The sequence below is a fragment of the Terrapene carolina genome, unplaced genomic scaffold (genome assembly GCF_002925995.2).
Source record: "Terrapene carolina triunguis isolate 2854851 unplaced genomic scaffold, T_m_triunguis-2.0 Scaffold706, whole genome shotgun sequence".
In the NCBI taxonomy this organism is placed as follows: domain Eukaryota; kingdom Metazoa; phylum Chordata; order Testudines; family Emydidae; genus Terrapene; species Terrapene triunguis.
Genome location: NW_020665057.1, coordinates 3,278,135 through 3,300,576, shown reverse-complemented (window position 1 = coordinate 3,300,576; position 22,442 = coordinate 3,278,135). Strand labels below are relative to the sequence as shown.

Genomic DNA, 22,442 nt, shown 5'->3' with positions numbered 1-22,442 from the left:
TGACCGTGTCCCTTTAAATATGCCCCATTTATGTCAGAAACCCTGAAATTATGTGTGTATGTGAATATGTGAAAGCTATTAATAGGTGTGTACAAGCCCCTTCTAAGTGGCTAAAAGCCCCAGCAGTGATGATACTCACGTTGGCATTGCCCCCATGACTGACGGGCCCAGCCCCAGCAGCAATCAATTCTACTTCCAAACCGACACAATCCCATAGAGGAGACTATTTGTCTGGGCCACCTGCACAAGATAGTTTAAAAAAAACAAACAAGAAAAAAAACAAACCACCCTTATCTACAATTCATAAATCCTTTCTAAAGAAAATCCATGTTACCTTTTAAAATAAGTATCTTTCTGGTTAACATAGCTGCTTTAATATTAGCGTGTAGGGTGAAAACATTTTCTGTCCTAGTGTAGAACTCGGACAGTGTGTGTGGAGGGGGGGAGGGCGGTGTTAACTGAAGAGACATTTTAAAACCAGAAATAGCAGCATCTAATATACTTTGTAGCATGCTCACTGCTACCACTCACAGGATGGTCATAAGCAATATCAGATATCTGAATTTTACAAAATTTATTAGTAATAAACTGTCATCAACAGTGTTTCAACTTTGATTTCACAAATCTGAACTAATGACTAAGTTTGAAACCTGTCCTAGATATCAGAAATTAAGACAAGTTTCTGTCTTGCAAACAGGCAATAATGGGAAAAGGGGAATTTAATTTTTTTTTTTTGCCTCGTCCCTATGAAATGAATTAGGTTACATTTGGAGTCAAACATTCAGAAAGCAATGTCATCAAATTAGTACATTTTAATAACAATGTAAAACAAAGCAAGAAAAAACACTATTTGAACAAATTATAAAAATAAATATTTGGTATGTACATGTTAATTGATTTCCATGTACAGTAAAGCATAGTTAGTGTTTTCATTTGAAAACCTATTCAGTCTTTCATTATACATGAACTACTCCCTGATTTGTGTTTAAATATTTCACTACATTTGACACAGTTTAACAATACTGATTACACACATTCCTTCACCTCAACACTCATTTTCACATTTCATTTATCTAGATTCATGTTTAAACTTGTTGTAATTTTTTTTTCAATACAGTACATTGTTTAAATGCCTCTTGGCACTACTTTTGGTTTGTATGTTATAGGAAGCATTTTTTAAAAAAAATCTTGCAGTATATGTCCATAAGCACTTGATGATGTAACAAAAATTATATACAAGAACAACACTTAATTTATGCATCCAAAGAAGTGGGTTGTAGCCCACGAAAGCTTATGCTCTAATAAATTTGTTAGTCTCTAAGGTGCCACAAGTACTCCTGTTCTTTTTACTTAATTTATAGCCACATATACATACAAAATGTGTGTGTGTATACACACACACACACGCTTTGTATAAATAAATAAAATGTGTATAATTTAGATGCCATGAAAGACAGCCTACCAAGCCTCATACCTCTTTAAACTGCTTTATGCCAGGTGATGTGCAAGAGGGTGTGTTACTTCTCACTAGCCTCAGCTAGTTCACCTCTGTCAACGAAGTCTTGAGAAGCAAGAAACCAATTCAGTCTTCATTTCAAGACCACAGTAAGCTTTATGACAGCCAGGTGTGCTTTTTTTTTTTTTTTTTTTTTTGGCTTGGGGAGTGGGGAAGAAGAGTGGAGAAGAGAAAATGTGAGAGGTTTCCACTGGAGGCTAAAACCTCAAGGCTCCACTTGTTTTTGACCCTAGTTTGAACTCCACTCCCCAAAAGTGAGAATGCTTTGCATCAGTCAGACCTTCTACATACATTTTTAATGACCCTCTAAAGGATCAAATCATCCAGGACTTGTTGTGATAAATTATACATAGATAATACACAGGCTGGAATTTTCAGCTGTACTGATGTAGCCTGTAGGAGTATCAGCTGCATAATAAAGTTAAAAGAACTCTGGAGTTGTTCAAACCTGTCATAGCATGCATATCTCTTTACATCTGAGATATGTTCATATAAGACACTAATATTATATGTATAGCTTTTCAGAATTATTTTAACACTAATATATATGAGTGGGAAAGGGCGGGAGAGACTCGTGAAGGTTAAATCTGGGGTGGACACAATTTTTTAGTGGTGGAAAGAAAAACAAGATGTAAATCTCATCCCTCCACCACACATATAAAAAGAGTTTATTCAGTTCTTCACTTTTGTCTATCCTAGATTTATCTTTAGAAAAAATAAAATCCTGCCATTAGGTAAGTCAAACTTTCAAAAGAGGACAATGAATTGCTGCTGTTCAATCATTTACTAAACTGAAGGTACAAACAATGAGACTAACTTGTTTATGACCTGACAATCACTGTTGAGTTTGCCTTAGTTCTTTTTCTTAGCTTCCCACCACGAGGGGAAAAAATAGGTTTGGATCTCTCCACTGAAAACTTATGACTATGTTTAGATGCAAAGTGTTCAGGACTGGCTCTGCCAGAGTCTCGGAGAGCTGAATGGCTAGTCTCTTAAGTGAGGTTCTTACCCACGAAAGCTTATGCTCCCAATACTTCTGTTAGTCTTAAAGGTGACACAGGACCCTCTGTTGCTTTGGGCTTCACAGGTGTCTCTATCAACTCCACTGCACAACTCAGATCCCCGCAGTTCAAGTGCCTGCAAGGTGTCAGCCCTGTACCTTTCTCTCTCCCCCACGAGCCTGAGAGCAGGGGGTGCAGGTGCTTTTCGTTACATTTTGTTATAACCAAAACCTCCAGGGAAACCTCCCCACAGACCTGCCTCCCCTGGGAGCACCGGCCAGAGCAGTGCTGGCGAGGGGGGTCTCTCCCCGAAGGCGCGCCTTACCTTCCGTCAAACTCCGCCGCAGCCTCCAGGTGAAGCCAGGCCACCGCGAGTAACCTCAGGAAGAATAAATCCATGTTTGGAGGGAGCACCAAAGTCTCGGGGCTGCGGCTCGAGCGGCGGCGCGAGGAGGGATGCCCGGCAGCACAGCTGCTCGCCGCTCCTCTCTCCGGCACTCGCAGCGCCGCCCTCCGCCCCGCCGCGCTGAAAGCTGAACTGCGGGGGCCTCCGGCTGTTGCTAATCCCGGCTGCTGTGGGAGCCGCCCGGCCGCGGCAGCAGGTCTCCGGCAGCCGCGAGCCCCTCGCGCTCCCTCCCGGCGGGCAGGCGGTGAGGCAGCGCCGCCGGCAGCCTGCAGGGGCGCAGTCGGGCCGGCCGGGGACGCGAAGGGAGCGGCGTGGCGTCTAGCCCAAACCCCGAGCTCCAGCGAGCCCCTGCGCTCGGCCGTGAGAGAGGCACTCTCCCGCCTGCCGCCTTCGGGGGTAGCACTGTGCCCCCGGGGCCACGCACGGTGTCGGCGCTCCGAGATCCGTAACAGCCCCTGCTGGGCAAAAGGGCTCCTCCCTAGCGCGCGGCTTCTTCAATGCACCTGGCAGCGATTAAAGCCGCGACCGAGCTTCTGTGCAAATGCCTCCTTACCAAACGGCGCTACCCAAACACCTGCGGCTGCAGGGTTTCGTTTAACTTCCCGCCAGGGGCTGCAGGAGGATGAATTTTTTTTTTTTAATGATAAGGAAGGTTGATTTTGCAAGGTGCTAAGCAGGTCCTGAATGCCCTCAATCAATAAATTGTACTGCAGCCCAAGCCTTGTTTATTTTACTCGTGGGAGAAGTTCCATTGATTTCCAGAGGGTTATTCATGTTTCTGCCCTGGTGGTAGTTCCAGGGTGCCAGAGGGGCACACTTTTCAACCACAAGCCTCAGCCCAGAATTTTAGTTGAGTTGCTATCCTGAGCTCAAGACACTGAGCGCCTTGAAAATAATGAATGATCTTGAATTTTGACTCAGTAGTCTAAGGGAAACCAGTGTAGAGAGCAGAGGACAGGTTTGATGTGCTCGCAGTAGCCAGTATTGCTGTACCAGCTGGAATTTTCTAAGGGCTTTGCATCCGGGTACAATGCAGGGCTTTTATCCAGGCCAGAGAGATGGCAAAGGTGTGTACAACTGAGGTCACTAGTAATAGTTTTTAAAATGCAAACTGTAATTTTAAAATATTAATTATCAAACACATTCCACAGTGCCAAGTGCTGGTTATGGTACATTTCAGTCTCTCCGAATACCTAGCAAAAATTTATTAATGAACAATTTCTTTTTAATGACTCCTGCAGACACCTGTTTATTGACGTTGGTAGAAAGCATACACTTGTAAGTACACAGACTGATGTTTGGCACAGTATAGTTATACAGATTACACAAGTATGTATTCTGTGTATACAGTTAAGTACAGTAGTTGACACTAATACAGTGCAGTGTTAAACAATTGATGTTATTATGAGTAATGCATGTAGTTGTTATTAGAAGTTGAGTCAATTAAGAGACCTATGTAAACAATGGAGACTATGGGTCCTTTCAGATGGAATTTGTACCATTTTTCATTTGTGCATATGGGACTTGTTCCCATTGAAGTTAATAGCAAAACTCTCATTTACTTCAGTGGGAGCAGGATTGGACCCATGATCCCTCAATATTACTATGATGGGTGCAGTAAAAGTACTTGGATAAAATTATTCTTAAATACAAGTTAATATGAGGTCACAAATACTGTTTTCTAAGAGATCCCTTTATGGACCTAGCCATTCACAGGGGAAAAGGTAATTTATGGAAGATTTCCTGTAAATAGGCTGGGTGTGTTTATTGTAGTATTAACAAGTAAAAATTCAAGTGGTTGGACAGATACATAATTATATTAATTATCTGTGACAGTAGAAAATGGAGGAAATTTACCTCCACTGGTACTGGGAGCTGCCAATTACACCGCACAGCACCAGCCATGGACACTGCTCCAGGAGGAATTTAGCCTTGGGATCCAGAGAAATCCTGCTGGTGGGATGTGCTGAATCAGCCTCTTCCAGTAACTTCTATCCAGCTTCTTTAAAGTGTTTTACAAACATTAATGAATTAAGCCTAATACCCAGGTGATTAAGGTACTACTGTATCGGGGGTAGCCGTGTTAGTCTGTATCCACAAAAACAACATGGAGTCCGGTGGCACCTTAAAAACTAACAGATTTATTTGGGCGGAAGAGGTGAGGTTTTTTACCCACGAAAGCTTATGCCCAAATAAATCTGTTAGTCTTTAAGGTGCCACCAGACTCCTTGTTGTTTTTAAGGTACTACTATTATTCTCCCCCTATATAAAGAGAAATTGAGGCACAGAGAGATTAAGTGACTTGCTCCCAAGATCACATAAGAAGTTTGCCGCAGAGCTGGGAACACAACCTACATCTCATACCTTCCAACTCCATACTTTAATCACAAATCCATCCTTCCTCCCCATACGCACTTGAACCCTATCCAGTTGACACAAAATGACCACAGGTGCCAGAGTACCCCAAACACCGAATCACACTCAGGCATATGTGTAAAACGTATTTCATATTCATTTCTAGGCAATGATGTGAATATTTTCTCAATTGTTCTTACTATAATACTTGTGGCATACATGGATCCCTATGAAGTTGAGCAGAGGCAAAGAATAAAAGTCCAAGTTGTCTGTATAACTGTCCCGCTATTTCCATGTGCCTTTTAGTTTTAGTTCCACAGTTTTGCTTCACAACTAAACTAATAGTTACTATATATAAAATTAATATACGTAACTATTACCCCACCCCCATGACTATCAGACATGATAGCACCAAATTAAAAGTTACCATCTCTACTTAGAAATTTTCTCTGTTATAAGAAATAAACGTATAAAAAGTTGACAGTGCCACAATTATTTCATCCGAAACTACTTGCAATAGACTCTTTAAAAGTAGACTTTTATATTTAATTAAAGTTTCTTTAAAGACTACTCTGTCATTAGAGGTAATTCTGCAGCAGTCTCCTGGATTCCATTACAATACTGAGCATTTTCTCTCCCTATTTAAATAAATTATAGCTTTCAATTAAGAAATGGGGCCTACAGAAAGACACACAGTTTCATTCCACAGCTACCTTATTGTGTGTTTCTTTTACAAAATTTTCTAACTGGATTCTTATCAACTTTGTCCCAAAGGTATTTTGTATGTGGGACCAAAATGATAATCCCAAAAAGGGATTTGCAAGTCCTCTACAACAGGATCGATCTGAGCTCTTCCTGGTGCTAGTCACTGAAGTCTAGAAAAACATGATTATCCACTGATGCTATTTGAGAAGAAGGGATCCAGAGAACCCTCTGCATTGTGAACCTTTTGAACAAAGGACAGGCAAGCCCTCTGAATAATGAGGGTAGACACCATTGAACACAGTGCTTCCCACAACCCATCACCAATATCTCTGTCTTCTCCAGACTGAGTTTCAGCCAGCTTGCTCTCATCCAAGTCCCTAGCTCAGCCAAGCACTGGGAAAGCAGACACACCACAACATCTGGGTTCAATGAAGTCAATGTAGAGCTAAGTATCTTAAGGAGCATGGTTTAGTCATGCTTCTGTAACAAGGTTTTCTACATAATCGTGGAGTCCTGTTGTTCCCATAATGTAATGAGGCTTGTATGGCTCTTATAAGCCTTCAGGTTATCGGTTATTGAAATTCCTCATATAGGTCTCAATGCCTCGTTTTACACATTGCATCTATACCAGATACTTCTTTTATTTTAATTTTAATAAAATTAAATTAAAAAATGCCAAGCTATGCATCATCCATGGAGTGATGGCACTGCAGCCCAAACCATCTCACTATCACCCCCCAGTGGGTGACAGACTGGAACCCTGGTACAAGGGAGCCATCAAGACTAATGAGTAATTATCCAACACTGCGCCCCCTCCACCCCCCCAGTGATTTATCAGTAAAGTGAGAACAGAGGCGTACATACCAAATCCCTGAACATCAACACTGCACTCTCTTGCCTGGTAATACATAATCCCAGTAAGGGGCCATAGATGAGTAAAGAAAACCCCCAAAACTTTATGTTCAACTATATGAAAAGCTACTGATAGATCCTTAAAAAACCCATCATGGATACCCGATCACTATCGACTACCCATCACTAGAAGATTTTTTTTTTTTTTTTTTTAAAGCCCAACAGCAATAGCAAGTCTTTTTATCGTACCCAAGCTACCTGGCAGACTGTTAGGGATCAAGAAACCACGAGAACCTCAGAAGAAGCCAAACTTGCAGCACCACAACTCCTTCTCAGTAACCTTAACTAAAACAATAAGGGGACAATAACTGGTGAGATCTCCAACATGAAGACAAGTTCTTGAGCATGGTCCTAATGGCAACTCATTTGAAGGGAGATGGCAGGCAGCCCAAATGTTATCTCAGCCAACAATGGACCTAATACCAGCCATCCCACACTGTTTGACTTTAATAAGCCATTAGAGGCATGAGTCCAGCTCACAAGTCAGAGCTCCTTGAGCTTCTCAAGAATCTTAGAAAGCAAAACTGACCAAAACAGCCAGAGAGGCATTATATCTGTTCTCTGGACAAAAGCACCCAGTGAATCCAATCTTTATCATCCATTAAATAGATATAAATTCTTTGCAGCAAGAAATACTTGACTAATTGCAGGCATAGACAAATGTAAAATGATTTACAGAACCATGCTATATGATAGCATAAGCTACAGTATGGTCCTTCTAAATTATTTTCTAATACGTTTATGCCTTGTTTAAATTGGTCATGGAAATGGCATTAGTATCTTTCTAGCAACAAACTTGGTTAAAACACCTAGAGAGACGCCTACAGAACGTCATATTTTTGTGTGACCTACGACTTAGTTCCAGTCTTTAATCTGATTCTTTTGGGGTATTTTCAGGATGGACATGGGCTGCTATGAGCTCTGGCAAAGAGATAATGCTGCACCTGAAGATATTTGTAAAACTTTGGAACCTTATTTTCTATTCTGTTTCATTCACTTTAAAGTGATATAACTCCATTGGCCCCAGTGGAGATACATGAGTGTAAAGTCAGTGCCACACAAGTAGAAAATCAGGCCCCTGTTCTTGACAGTTTCCTCTGGAGCTACCGAGTCAGGTGAGTTTAGGCTAGCATTCCAAAAAAGTTGGTCTAATTATATTAAATTGCCTGTTTCTATATAGCTTTGGTATTGTGTAGAAAACCCAAGTTAAACTCTGGGATGTTAAAGATGCTTAGCAGGCAAGAAAGAGCAATGTTGGTGTTCATTTTCCTGTTTGTGAGTTTCCAGATATTTATGGGATTAATGACCAATTCCTTTGTTTAGATCTGTTTTAATTTTTGGGAAGTTCTTTAAAGGATACTGAATTCAATTATATAGTTTGGGCAGCTGATAACTTCCATTTGCATTCATGCCATAGAGTTCTTTCAGATAGAATTTATCATGTTTTAAAAAAAATGTATGTATGGCACCTATATATGACCAAGATGGGTGCAATAAAATGCCTAACCTATGGGAAAAAAAGATGTTTGAGATAGGCAATCCAGTAGGTATTTTAGCTGTTGTCTGATAGTACTTTGATCCTAATTCCTTTAATTGTGACAGTCTGGCAGGATCCTGGGGTAAATGTAATGGGCCAGATGCTCAGATGTTATAAATTAGAATAGCTCAATTGAAGTCAAATTTACACCAACTGACGAGCTGAATGTATGATTTTAGGGCATAAAGCAAGGATATTTTAGACAAGTATATTCCAATATATTTCATATAAAGTTATTTGATCAGTTTGCTTTTGGATTAAAGTTGAAAAGCATGTCAGTAAAAGCACAACCATTTGTGAGTTTTACATAATACCGTGCACCTCAAGATTTTGTTTGCTGTTTTCATTAGCAAGGATTTAAGGAACTTTAAAATGTTCATATAATCCATGTCTCTAGAATATATTAAGAGAGACAGTAGGCTGGCATAGATTTAAGGTGAGTTTAAGTGCTCAGCACAAACGGAAATGATGCAGTTGTAGGGTTATCTGCAGCTTTGGATATGAAGCTACCACTCCCTGCCAATTCTCTTTTAGTCTATTACAACAATATAGTGTGATACAATTTTATTTTATATTCTGCTTTTTTTATGAAAACTGTGCCTCCAAAAATTTTTATAGAATTATTGTAAATATCACACGTAATTAGAAAACAGAAAGAGAGAAAAGTAAGAGGTGTAGGCTAGGGTGAAAGATATGCTTTAAAATGAGATTTGAGAGGAGATGGAAAAGTTGGGGACTGATTCAATAGTAACATGCTTAAAGTTAGGCACGTATTCAGGGCCGGCGTAACCCATTAGGCGACCTAGTCGGTCGCCTAGGGCACTAACATTTTGGGGGCGGCGACCGCAGCGGCCGGATCTTTAGCCGCCCCAGTCGTTGTCAGCATTTCGGGGGCGGGACCTTCCGCCGCCTCTGTCGGGGGCGGCATTTTGGGGGCGGGACCTTCTGCTGCCTAGGGCGGCAAAAAAGCTGGCGGCGCTCCTGCACGTATTAAGTGCCTTGGCTGAATTGGGGCTCTGAGGTAGAGCAACAGAGGATGTCTTTCACCAATAATGTGGAATTCTGGGGAGGGATGAGGAGATGCCTGGGAGTAGACAAGGTGTTGGTGCTGGTGGTAAGGTGGGGAGTGAGAAGAGCAGAAAGGGAAGGGCTGTGAGAAAAGATGGAACAAGTCCATGGAATATTTTAAAAACCAAAAAAGGTAGTTTGCAGATGGCACCAAAATTGGAGAGGTGCAGATAAAAGAGAAGTTCAGATTGTAGTGTCCTGGATAGAGCAGTAGGGATACCAGGTAGCATGAGGAGGTTTGGAATTAACTAATATAAAATACTACACAAAGGGAGAGGAGCTAGAGAGCACTGACACATAATAGGGAGAAATAGCCAAGCCGCTGCCACTTGTCACATTTAATTGAGTTTCTTTTCTCTTTAATACGAATACTTTTGAATGTAACCATACAGGATAGCTATAGAAAAGGAGGGTATGGCATTAGGATGGGAAGATGGAAGGGGAAAAGTGCCCATGAAAAGATCTCCCTCTACCTTAGAAAGTGTTCTGCAATATGAAAAAGTTTGAGAACCACTGTCCAGACAGCTCACAAAATATGTTGCAGAAATCTGAATAGGGATGATAGTGCAAATTGGAAAAAAGGACCTTTAACTTTACAAAGATGTCAGCTCCTGAAGGCACTGGGAAACAGTCCAAACAATGAGGTGTCATTTTACTGTGGAGAAAGTAAAGAAGGAAGTGTTATTTACTCCTTCTCATAACACAAGAACTAGGGGGCACCAAATGAAATTAATAGGCATCAGGTTTAAAACAAACAAAAGGCAGTATTTCTTCACACAATGCACATCAACCTGTGGAACTCTTTGCCAGAGGATGTTGTGAAGGCCAAGACTGTAACAGGATTAAAAAAAGAACCAGATAAATTAATGGAAGATAGGTCCATCAGTGGCGTCCCTAGCCTCTGTTTGCCAGAATCTGGAATGAGCAACAGGGGATGGATCACTTGATGGTTACCTGTTCATTCCCTCTGGGGCACCTGGCATTGACCACTGTCGGAAGACAGGATACTGGGCTAGATGGATCTTTGGTCTGACCCAGTATGGCCGTTCTTATGTTCTCTTAGAGTTTAGCTAGAGGATGTTGTCTGCTCCTCAGGAGGCTAGAATGACAGACTTGTGAAATTCCCAGTTTCTGCTTCTAAAAAGGCTAACAGTAGTGAAATTATAGGGAGAATACAAATAGATTTTTAAAGAAGAAAATTAGGAATAAGGCTAAAGATCAGCAAAAAACTATTTATATAGCATCAGAGGTGCACCTTGTGTTGTAAAAGAGGAAAACTATGCTAATAATTGGATTTCCCCCCCCCCCAAAATTATGATCTTGCGCCCCAATACTGCAAACATTTAGCATGTACCTAACTTTACTCACATGAGCAATCCCATGGCTAGCCCGTGCCAGCTGACTCAGGCTTGCAGGACTTGGGCGATAGTGCTGTTTAATTGTGTAGATGTTCAGGCTCGGGCTGCAGCCCGGGCTCTAGGACCCTGTGAGGTGGGTGGTTACCAGAGCTCAGGCTGCAGCCCGAGCCTGAACCTCTGCATCACAATTAAACAGTCCCTTAGCTTGAGCCCTGTGAGCCTGAGTCAGCAGGCATGGTCCAGCCACAGGTGTCTAACTGCAGAGTAGACATACCCACAGTGTTCTATTGAATTCTTGAAAAGCTCCAGGAAGCAGGTGGCTTTTCAGACATTTTGCAGCATCCACTGAGGGGATCCAGTTGCTTTCCACTCCCTTTTGCACTATAACAGCAGCACAAAGCAGGGGCAGGAGAGGTGGGGGGGAAAGGGGCCTCAGGGTTCAGGCCACTAATTTATCCTATTTGCTGCTTATTGCTATTTACTTTCATTCAGCTTCATGGGGGTCAAGTTCAGCTTTGATTTTCTTGGTTTTATCCATTTGTTACAACAGCTACCTAATCTTGCTTGTCAGTCATCCTTCGGGAGAGTAAAAACCACCTTTTCTGGATGGATTGAGCCTGAGGGCACAGAGAATAAATTTTACAATCTGGAAGATCACTAAAACAAAGGAGCATTTCCCACTTTTCTACAATGAAAGGAATTACCTGCACTCACATGAAAAGTAGACAATGTTTACAGAAAAGTTATATTACTTCACAAAAGCTATGAATTTTGGAGGGGTTGGCCACTCAGAAATTAGGTATTAATGAGGACAGCTAAATAGATTTTAAAATAGCTTTAAAGGAAGTTATTAAATAGCTCACAAAAACTGGTCATTGGTCACAAAATTGGGTGACTGGGCAACGAAATGGCAGATGAAATTCAATATGGATAAATGCAAAGTAATGCACATTGGAAAATATAATCCCAATTATACATACAAAATGATGAGGTCTGAAATTAGCTGTTACACTCAAGAAAGAGATCTTGGAGTCATCTTGGATAGTTCTCTGAAAACATCCACTCAATGAGCAGCAGCAGGAAAAAAAAAAAAAAAAGCTAACAGAATGCTGGGAACCAGTAGGAAGGATAGATAGAAAGACAGAAAATATCATATAGAAATCCATGGTACACCCATGCGGTGGGCAGTTCTGGTCACCTCATCTCAAAAAAGATGTATTAGGCCTGGTCTACACTACGACTTTAATTCGGATTTAGCTGCGTTAATCCGAATTAACCCTTCACCCGTCCACACTACAGAGCCAGTTAATTCGAATTAAAGGGCACTTAAAATCGATTTCTGTACTCCACCTCGACGAGCGGAGTAGCGCCTAAATCGATTTTGTTAATTCGAATTAGGGTTAGTGTGGCCGCACACCACCGAATTACTGTGTTTAAATTAATGGGGTAGTGTGGCCGCACACCACCGAATTAATGTGGTTAAAAACCGAATTAATGTGCTTAGTGTGGCCGCGCACAATCGAATTTATACAACCTGTTTCCCAAATTCGAATTATCTAAATTCGGATTAATCCCGTAGTGTAGACATACCCTTAGAATTGGAAAAAGTACAGAGAAGAGCAAAAAATGATTTGAGGTAGGGAACAGCTTCCATATGGAGGGAAAGAGAGAGGAAAAAAAAGACGGACTGTTCAGCTTAGAAAGGAGACAACTAAGGGGAGGATATGATAGAAATCTATAAAATCATGAATGGGGTGAGGAACATGAATAGGGAAGTATTATTTCCTCTGGGTCACTCAATGAAATTAATAGGCAGCGGGTTTAAAACTAAGAAAGTACTTCTTCACACAACACACAGTCAACTCTTTGCCAAGGGATGTTGTGAAGGACAAAAGTATAAATGGGTTTAAAAAAAGAATTAGATAAGTTCATGGAGGACAGGTTCACCAATGGCTATGAGCCAAGATGGTCAGGGACACAACCCCTTATTATGGTCGTCTCTAAACCTCTGACTGCCAGAAACTAGGACTGGATGACAAGGGATGGATCGCTCAATAATTACCCGGTTGTGTTCATTCTCTCTGAAGCACCTGGCATTGGCCACTGTTGGAAGACCGAATACTGGGCTAGATGGACCATTGGTTTACCTAGTATGGCCATTCTTATGTTCTTAGCTTTGGTACTGCTCTTTTCTGCATTGCACTGGCTCTTCCATTGCCCATTTTTATAACAGATATTTCATATTTCATGAAAACTGTAGTGGTGGTGTTCTGTGCCTGAACATTTAAACCAAATCTCTGTATGTAACAGTCAAAGAATTAGCTCAATACCCAAATGCAAAAAATAGGAAGTCTTGATTTGCATCCAATACCCCAGGTAATTTATCCTGAAATCTTATCATCCCTATATGTAAAGGCTGTGTATATCAAAACAGCCAGAAAATCTATTTGCAAGCTTTCCCCCACCCAAGGTAAAGAGAAGCTTCTGTTCAGATTACTTAATGACAAAATTCAATGTCAGCAACCAGAGGGCCATATTCAGGGAAAATGTGCCTTTTTAAAAAAATGTTGTTTAACTTTTTATATTCAGATATAGATACTGAATACTCTGTAATCCCTTACTGGCAACAACAGAGCTGTAGACCATTCCATTATAAAGTCTGCTCATCTGATGTCACTGTTGCTCTAATGGTAGCCTGTAGACTCCTCTGCACCAAAATGACTGTATATTCAAGAGTTATGTTGGGACTCAGACCACTGTTTGCACTGCAGGCCCCAAAGGCAAGAGTGCTGCATTGTCGAGAGATACAGACCATTGGAACAGACACTAAAATATGGCTCAATCTGTTAGCCAGTTCATGGTCAATGTTTAGGGATATGATTGAGATCCTGGGACACTGTTACATGAGCAGAGCATAATCTTGTGGTTTTAGGGCCTAACCCAACACTCAATGAAGTCTACAGATGACTTCACGGAGATCAGAATCAATATCTTCTATTTTCTGTGAGACCACTATAGGTTAACTGTCAATAATAATAACAACAATAATACTTACAGCAGTATTTACATAGCGCTTTTAGTTGAGGATCACAAGCATATTGCAAGCACTTACGTTTCACAACACCTTTATGAAGTATGAATTAACTAAGGCACAAAAAAGCTAAAAAAATTCTCAGAAAGAGAGGAAGTCAGTGGCAGAGAGAGACAGAAACAGAATCTAGGAGTCTTGAATAGAACTGATTGTGAACTTTACTAGATGTTTGTCCATCAGAAAATGTCAATTTGTTGAAAGTGAAACTTCACAGGAACATACCAGATTCGACAGAAGTTTCATTGAGAGGTTGCTCACCTCTAGGATGGAATTTCTGGTCAGAACAAGACAGAGACACACAAACCAATAGCCTGGTGATTAGAGGCTGTGAGAAACCCAAGTTCGGTACCTGCTCTGCCTGATTTGGAGCAGGGACTTGAACCCAAGTCACTCATCCCAGGTGAGTGCCATAACTACTAGGCTATAAACTGTTGTGGGATGGGAGTTTCACTCACTCTCGTGTTTCACCAAAAAAACTTCCAAAAGTCTCAGTTTCATCCAGAAGCAAAAATGGGGGGAAATTTCCAAATACTCAAAAATATTCATGGGATGGGAAAACTGTTTCATGCCCAGCTCTAGTCAACACTTAGTCTCTTGCTTTAACTGCCAACCAATAGTTCCTCATAAGATCATACATGAGAAGAATGTGTAATATGTTCAGTCAATTATGGCATGTGTGTGACCATATCCAGCCTCTGAACTATTATTTGTTCAGTGCTCACAACATACAGAATTCTGTGCAGTCCCCTGTGGCTGCATGCACACAATTCAGAATTTGAAGCCACTTATTAAGCCATTTCTTTTTGTGAATATATTAAATCTGTGCTCCACAATCAGCCTATTGGTTTCTGGATTGATTTTAAGATGTTGGTTTTGATCTACAAAGTCCTATATGGCCTGAGACCTACTTATCTAACAGACTGCCTCTCTCTCCGACATACTGTTGCAGTATGGAATTTAGTAGAGGAGCCTAAATTGGAAATCTAGTGGCATAAAAGAGAAGGAATTATTCATTAGGTTACTGAGCCTTTGGAACTTGTTTCTACCCTTAGTCTACAACAGCTTGAATTTGTTAGCCTGCTACAAGGAACATCTTTTTTGCCTCGCCCATAAGGACATGGGTATTGAATAGGACTGGGCAATGCAGGGATGAGAGTCTGGTTCAGATTTTGTAGAGAGGTTAATTATTATTTGCTGGGTTGTTTTATTTGATATTGGAGTAATTGGCAACTCTCTTTATTTATACATGTACTTTTAAAAAATTGCCAAAAGTGCCCCGTTGGAGGGATGCTCTTTTGCCGCAGAGTAGGAAAATTCACAACACAATATGCACAGACCTAAAATGGGTATTTGCATATACACACAGGCAGCTGGACATCACAACATGTGTACACATATTATAGGAATTGGTACATATTAGCTGGGAGCATGCTAAAAATAATGTGCACAGTTGCGTACAGCTATTATAACTATTGGCCACTAGCTGAAGATCCATAATGTTCTTTTAGAGCAGTTTTTGTTGAATGAATCTTTTAAAAAAATTAAAAAATTCCAGAATTATTGCCAGTCTGCTACACTATCATAGCTTCCATCCTACTATAATGACATATATTATAGTTCATGAACTATAACAATTGGAGTATGAAAGCGAATATCCATCCATAAATAGAATCTACAATTTATGCTGAGGTACATGGAAAAAAATGTTAGCTGTTCAAAAATTACAGTACATCAACAGGAAGCAGCACAGTTTAAAAAAAAAAAAAATCCGTTACTGTAGGCTCCAGTTAGAGGGGCATTTACAAAGAACAGAGCACAGGAATTGCCACAATGGATCAGACAATGATCCATCTAGTCCAGTAACTCCAACAGTGGCCAGCACTGGTGCCCCGCTTCATAGATATATCCCTCAAACTTTGTAATAGACTGTTGTGAAATAGCCAACCACTTCCAGTATGAGCATGAAGCATGAAGACTTATATCCCTCATAATTCTGTTAGCCTGTCTATTGTAACAGTGGATGTTCTATATCCTTGAAAAAGACTATTCCTTCTTAAAAATCCTGCCAAGAATTCAGCCCCAGTGATATCTTGTGGCAGTGAGTTCCACAGACTAATTCTGCATTTTATTAAAAAACATGTGTTTACTATATACAAGTCTTTTATACTTTACCTTTTTCTTCTTTTTAGGTCCTCAGGCTCATGAGTTCACTCCATATCATGCCACAGTATGCACTATGTTGGTGATGTTACCACAGAACATCTTTTGGGGATATTTTCTTTGTAAATCTATAAGAAGATCCATTGGATATAAGCTGTTAAAATGCATATACATAATTTTATTTAATAATCTTTAATGTGCCTTTGCATCTGCATGCATCACAGACTGAATACAACCAGGTCTTAAATAAATCTAGTTATAAAACTGCATAAGCAGCCCTTCTCACTGTTCCAAATCCAACAGCCATAAATAACCCACTACTGATCCATAGTCCAGCAAATGCCAGAAGAAAAGGCTATGTTTTTAAACACACACTGAAAATCAGTAAAGCTGAGCTTTGCTAGAGAGTGTTCCTCTCAAACAACTTCCCTCCCTCCCACCTCCAATCCATATACAAGAAGCACCTCACCTCATGTGATCTCAGCTGTCTGGAGGCATAAAGGTCATGCAGTACATTTGTAAGATGTTCTTCAATGGAAAAGCAGTTGCTTTCTGGCTTTCTTCATAATCCATAAATATGGCATTTTAATACCAGACTCCTCCACATTTATTACTTAACCATGAAAATCCATCCATTTCCTCCTTGCTTAAACACATTTCACATTAAGACCTCATTTCTTAGCCATAACATGTTCACCCAAGGCCTGGGGAAGCTTTAGAACCCATCAATGCCTCTCTTTCAGTGTACAGAAGAGTCGCTATTGTGTGACACATTCTCTAATTCCTTCCTCCAAGGGACTGAGTGTGCTCCCTGTGGGGAACGTAAGCCTGGACTGGGTTTTCCACATAGTGGATCACAGTATTGCCACTGGGGATGGATTTACTGTCCCATCACTTTTCTCAAGTTACCCCTGGAGAGTTCATGTAATGCTTTTGCAATTTTCTGCGACATATATTTTACACGTTCCTATTTGCATGTTTTGTCCTAGTTGTTTCTTGAGTCTTTCACATACTGTAATGTAGTGTTTCTGTGTTAATTTTTATTAGCCTAAGGATGTCTATTATGAGATGTTTCCATTTCAGCTTTACTGATATAACTTGGAATTTGGAATATATCATCATTATGGATTGTGACTTCCTGTACATGACCCAGGATTGGTATCAGTTCATGATAGGCTATGAGACACTGACGAGAACAACATGACGAGAATAACATCCTCTTTTCTTTCTAAAATGTGTCTTCTATAAGCCTCCTAGTTAAATCCTAATTATAGTCTGAAAAGAATATACACAAATAGCAACAACCAAATACTTTTAAAAGTGTTACAAATTTTGATTGCTAAGTAACAACGACTTGCTAAAATAAAATACAGTGCCCTAGAAGTACATTGATGTGTAATCCTAAACTAAAGCAGGCTTTTAATACTTAGAAAAACTGTTAACAATTAAAAAAATATTCATGGCATGAGATTTGGGTTAGAAAACAAGTATTGAAAAAGAAGAAAAGAAAAAAACCTACCATCATCACTATTCAAAAAGACCACCACCATTTAGCAGATGAAATTACAACCTATGTAGTTTGGTGGGAATTTTAACATGAACTAGATATGTTGACGCATTACAGTAAACAGACAGACAGTCAAAGAGCTTTTCTGAAATTAGACTTAAGTTACAGCAAGTGTGATATACATAGCTAGGAAGCGGAAATGCCTTTTTTTTTATTCACTGTATCCTAAGGCTTTTATGTCTATGAGACTTTAGTTTGTCATCAGTTTATCTCAGTTTCATAGCTAAGGACTCAGACTCAGATTGAGTCACACACCAGCAAACATGCCTGAAAATCACTGCCTGATTATCTAAATTGTTTTAGTGCCCAAACAAAAAGCCTGATAGGGCTAGATTGTCCAATTACACTGTGTAACTGAAAGTGGACAAAGAAGGCGTTTTTAGTATCAGAAGAGGATAACTGGCACCAAAACTGGTAACCTTGGCGCATCAACCAAGGTGGTAATGAGGAGCTAACCATGCTCTGAGAGGACAAATGCACTGAAAAGAGGGTGTGATAAACACAACAGTAGGCATAACCAGCAGCGACAGGGGCAGCATTAAATTATTTCTGTGCTCTCAGACCACTTGTTGCCAGATAACCATTATGAACTAGAGCTGGCAGAGGAAGTGTGCATACATAGCTGATCAACATGACAAACAAATGACACTGTCTTGTCTTGGAGTATTTTACAATCCCAGACATCACCACAGAAAAAGTGAGCTGAAGTTGGGCTCTGTACACTGTGCATGTGTGTTCTTGAATTGGTAGATATGATGGTTATTTTATGAGATTTCTATGGAAGATCTGATTAAACAGAGTTGCAATACAATCTAATATATGTATGACCCTAGCTTATTTTTATGATATGACCCTAGATTATTTTATGATCAATCCGTGAAATGCTTTCCCGTTGTTAATACATTATTGACTTTCCACTTTGTGCCTGTGTCTTATTTGCTTTGGCCACACTCTGTACACAGTTGCTGGCTGTGTTCTCCATGTTGTCATTATGTTACACATTAGCCTTGGTGCTTGTGTGAGCTATGACCCATGTTGCTTGGGTGTCTGCTCCATTCTGGTATCTCATACTTTTTACCAGATTCACCCATCTGTGACAGTGCTGAGAGCTTGTTCTGGGTTCATACCTTTTTTTCCAGTTTCGCTGCATTCCAGAGCCATTTTCCTCTGCTGTTTTACTGTTAGTCTTGGCAACCTATTTGTTTAAGGGGAGAGGGTTTCTGGGTGATGCCGTTTAGTCAAGACACTTTGCAACAATTTACACACCCTTTTAGCTCCTTATTGGAAATTCTGTGTTCTTTGTAACCCTTTGTTAATTTAACATCTCGTTTGTTTAAAGTCAAAGGGTTGAATTATGGTCCCATTAAAGTCAATGGGAGTTTTGCCATTGACTTCAATGCAGCCAGAATTTCACTCATTGTGTATACTGAATAGTACTGTTCTAACTCTTAAAACCAGAGAGAGGAATGACACTGACAGTTTATCCCTGTGATATTGGCAGGGAAGCTGCTAAAGCCATATGGGGAGCGTACAGGACAGGGGAAGGATAGAAGATGCCATCTATTGGAAGTGGGAATGTATGGTAGGAGTATTGGAGGTTAATGGCTCAGGGCCTGTGATTGATAAACAAGACTGAGTTTTGATAAACTTTCAACTCTGGTGCCTGGCTTACCTTTCTGAAGAATATTGAACAACGGCTAGAAACTTATTTTTATTAGGTTAGTTACTGGAATGACCACTAATTAATATCATTGGTATTCATTATTTGTATTAGTAGCACCTAAGGACCCCATAGCAAGCATCAGGCCACATTGAAGTAGGTGCTGTACAAACTAGTAAAAAAGACAGTCCTTGCCCTGGAGAGGTTCACAATCAGGGCTTGTAACAATGTGCAAAAAGTAGATGAAACAGACTAATGGGTGAGGGCCAAAGAGTCGATGAAGAATTTAATCTCTGGAATCACTGACTGTTTAGTCAGTTAACAGAAAAACCTCAAACCGTTCAGTTTTGCTCCAAATGATCTCATCTCAACCACTAGTTCTAAGGAAGTAAGAAAGTATGTAATAAATTTAAATTCTTGAGCCCATGCTTGTTTTAAATTACAAGTTAGCAAATAAACCATTTGACACATATTACAAAAGTCATTTTTCCACTGAAAAATGGTTTGAATGATTTATTTTAATTTACCCAAAATATGTTTCCTCAAGCCTGAGATTAACCAGGAGAATTTTCAAACATTTTCAATCATTTTGAGCAGAACCAGGGATTGTGGGAAGGGGCATCTTTTTACACCCTTAACTATGGAGTCATGCATCTGGTCAATAAGAGAGACATAATTAAAAGTCAAATGAAAAAAGTTCTGAGCTTCACCTTCTGCGTATAACTTTAATCAGTTATTCATTTAGGAAACCTAAAGCATCGTTTAATGTTTTGGTATAATTTTGGAACTTGCTAGAGGCTACTGAATTTAACCCATGAAAGCCACTGATTGTTTAAGTGAAAGTTTTTGTATGTGGAATGTTTTTGTGTGCCTCCTTTTTGTTAATGTACTGTATAAATACCACTTTAAAGCTAGCCCTGTAAATAGGTAAAACATGTTATTAGGAGCCTTCATTTTTTTCAAAGTAATTTCGGGATAATCTAGAGCAGCGGTTCTCAACCCGTGGCTCATGGGCCACATGCAGCCCAATTAGCACATAGCTGTGGCCCAGCTGTGTGCTAAAGGCGGCTGGGCCGTGCGGCGGGGTCCAGGTTCCTGGCCGCCCAGGTCTGGGTCTGCCGGCTGGCCCCACATGGCAAGGGTCCAGGGCTGCTGGCTGGCCCCGCGGGGTCGGGATCTGCTCCTGGCCCCACTCTGTGGAGGGGTCTGTGGGCAGGAGGCGCTGGGCATAGGGGTCTGTCGGGGGAAATTTGGGGGAGGGGAAGAGGGGAGCGCTGTGGTTCTCAACCTGCAGCTCACAATGATAAATAGGTTGAGAACCACTGATCTAGAGGAATTCAGATTGAGTCACACACCAGCAAACATGGAACCATACACAATCATCACAGGTTCATGGGCAAAAACATAGTTGCTGTAGAAATCACATATGGAACTTTCAAACTTTACTATTATCTGTGCTTACAGAAAAGATTTAGGAACATTTGTAAAACTGATGGACTGTCACCGTAGATATCCAATAACCTTTCAAGGAACAACATATTTCTAGTTCAATATGGTTCTAATAAATGAAGAACGGAAATCATGGGCAGAGCATGTTCACTAATCCCAAAGAAAAAATCTTAGCTGAAAAACAGTTAAAGCAGATAGTATGTATAAGAAACAAGATTTTTTTTTTTTTTTTTACAATGAGAATAACTGTGCCTCTTGGCAGAACCTGCTGTTTGTCACAGTTATATCATTATATTCAAAGGATTAATATGATATTGTAAGTCTGGTACCCAAAGTGCCATTTCTGCTATTGATTCCATAAGATTACTTCTAAAAGCATGTTCTAAAGGTCCATCAGACAACTAACTGGAAGTCAAGTATTCATGTGCCTGGAAAAAATCCCAATCTAGAATTTTTGCAGCCCCACGAACAAAATGTTTTACATGCATCACTGTAGAAAAAACTAACAAATAATTTGACAACAAATATGTCTTTCATAATTAGATCAGTTTAACGGAACAATATCAATGTCATTATCATGCATTTCAATAAGATTAAATTAAGAATAAGGAGGCATACTGCCCGCACCCAGGATGTATGCATTTGTGTATTATTAGTTTCACATAAATACAGCAATGCTAAAATGTATTGAGAGATTTAGAAAGCAGCTAACTCACATAACAGAAACACAGAAAGAAAAAGGGCAGAAATAAAGACATCCACACACAGATGACTACCTTGATGTTTTCCCAGAATTATCTTCCCTGCTTCCTAGGATTACTGTTTTTTTTCCCCTTTTATTCAATGGGCATCTCGTGGGCAGATGTCTGCAGATGTTAGCTCAATGTTAGCTCCCAGCCCCAGCCCCTTCTTCCTTATTGGTGGATCCAAGACAAAATGACACGTTATTCAAATAGAAACTCTAGAGATTTTATAAGTATGATATCAACTTATAAATGTAAGTTCATAGAAAACCATCTGTTACAGTAGGATACTAGACTAATGTGACCAGCAAAGCCTACCCCTTAAATCCACTTCTTAGCAATTACCAGGCTTAAAACTAACAGCGTAGGGCTTGCTTAGATAGATGTCTCTCTGATGCAAGCCTCTAGAGTAGACAAAATGGAGCTTGCACCATGTGACTTACCCTGACGAGTCTTCCTTAGGTGCAACATGCAGCGAATAAAAAATTTCCTCTCTCCACACTTTATGCCTGGATTAAGTAGAAGTCAATTTAACTGAGATGGTATCCAGACTTGGAACAAGTTACTGCTGCCTCTAAAACTAACTTATCTTTGGATATGCTTGAGAAATTACAGGAGACATCAGATGCTGTTATATACACCTCTACCCCGATATAACACGACCCGATATAACACGAATTCGGATATAATGCGGTAAAGCAGCGTTCCAGGGGGGTGGGGCTGCGCACTCCAGCGGATCAAAGCAAGTTCGATATAATGCGGTTTCACCTATAACGCGGTAAGATTTTTTGGCTCCCGAGGACAGCATTATATCGAGGCAGAGGTGTATTTGGGCTAGATTCTCAGCCCACAATGTGCAGTTTCTTTGCTGTTACTAGAATGATACAAGAATAAGATCACACTTCCTTCCCTGA

At 40.3% G+C, this 22,442-nt stretch overlaps 1 protein-coding gene across 4 annotated transcripts in view; it reads right to left on the bottom strand.

The window, feature by feature from the left end:
• Positions 1–3,081, bottom strand: part of NPNT (nephronectin) — a 90,750-nt gene extending 87,669 nt beyond the window's left edge. For all 4 annotated transcript variants that reach the window (XM_026659863.2, XM_026659865.2, XM_026659864.2 and 1 more), the window contains exons 1-2: positions 2,843–3,081; positions 140–240 (exon numbers count right to left, since the gene is read on the bottom strand). In XM_026659863.2, the coding sequence (XP_026515648.1) occupies positions 140–240; positions 2,843–2,916 (175 nt within the window). In that variant the 5' untranslated portion in view covers positions 2,917–3,081. The remainder of the gene's footprint in view (positions 1–139; positions 241–2,842) is intronic.
• Between the last annotated feature and the right edge of the window lie 19,361 nt (positions 3,082–22,442).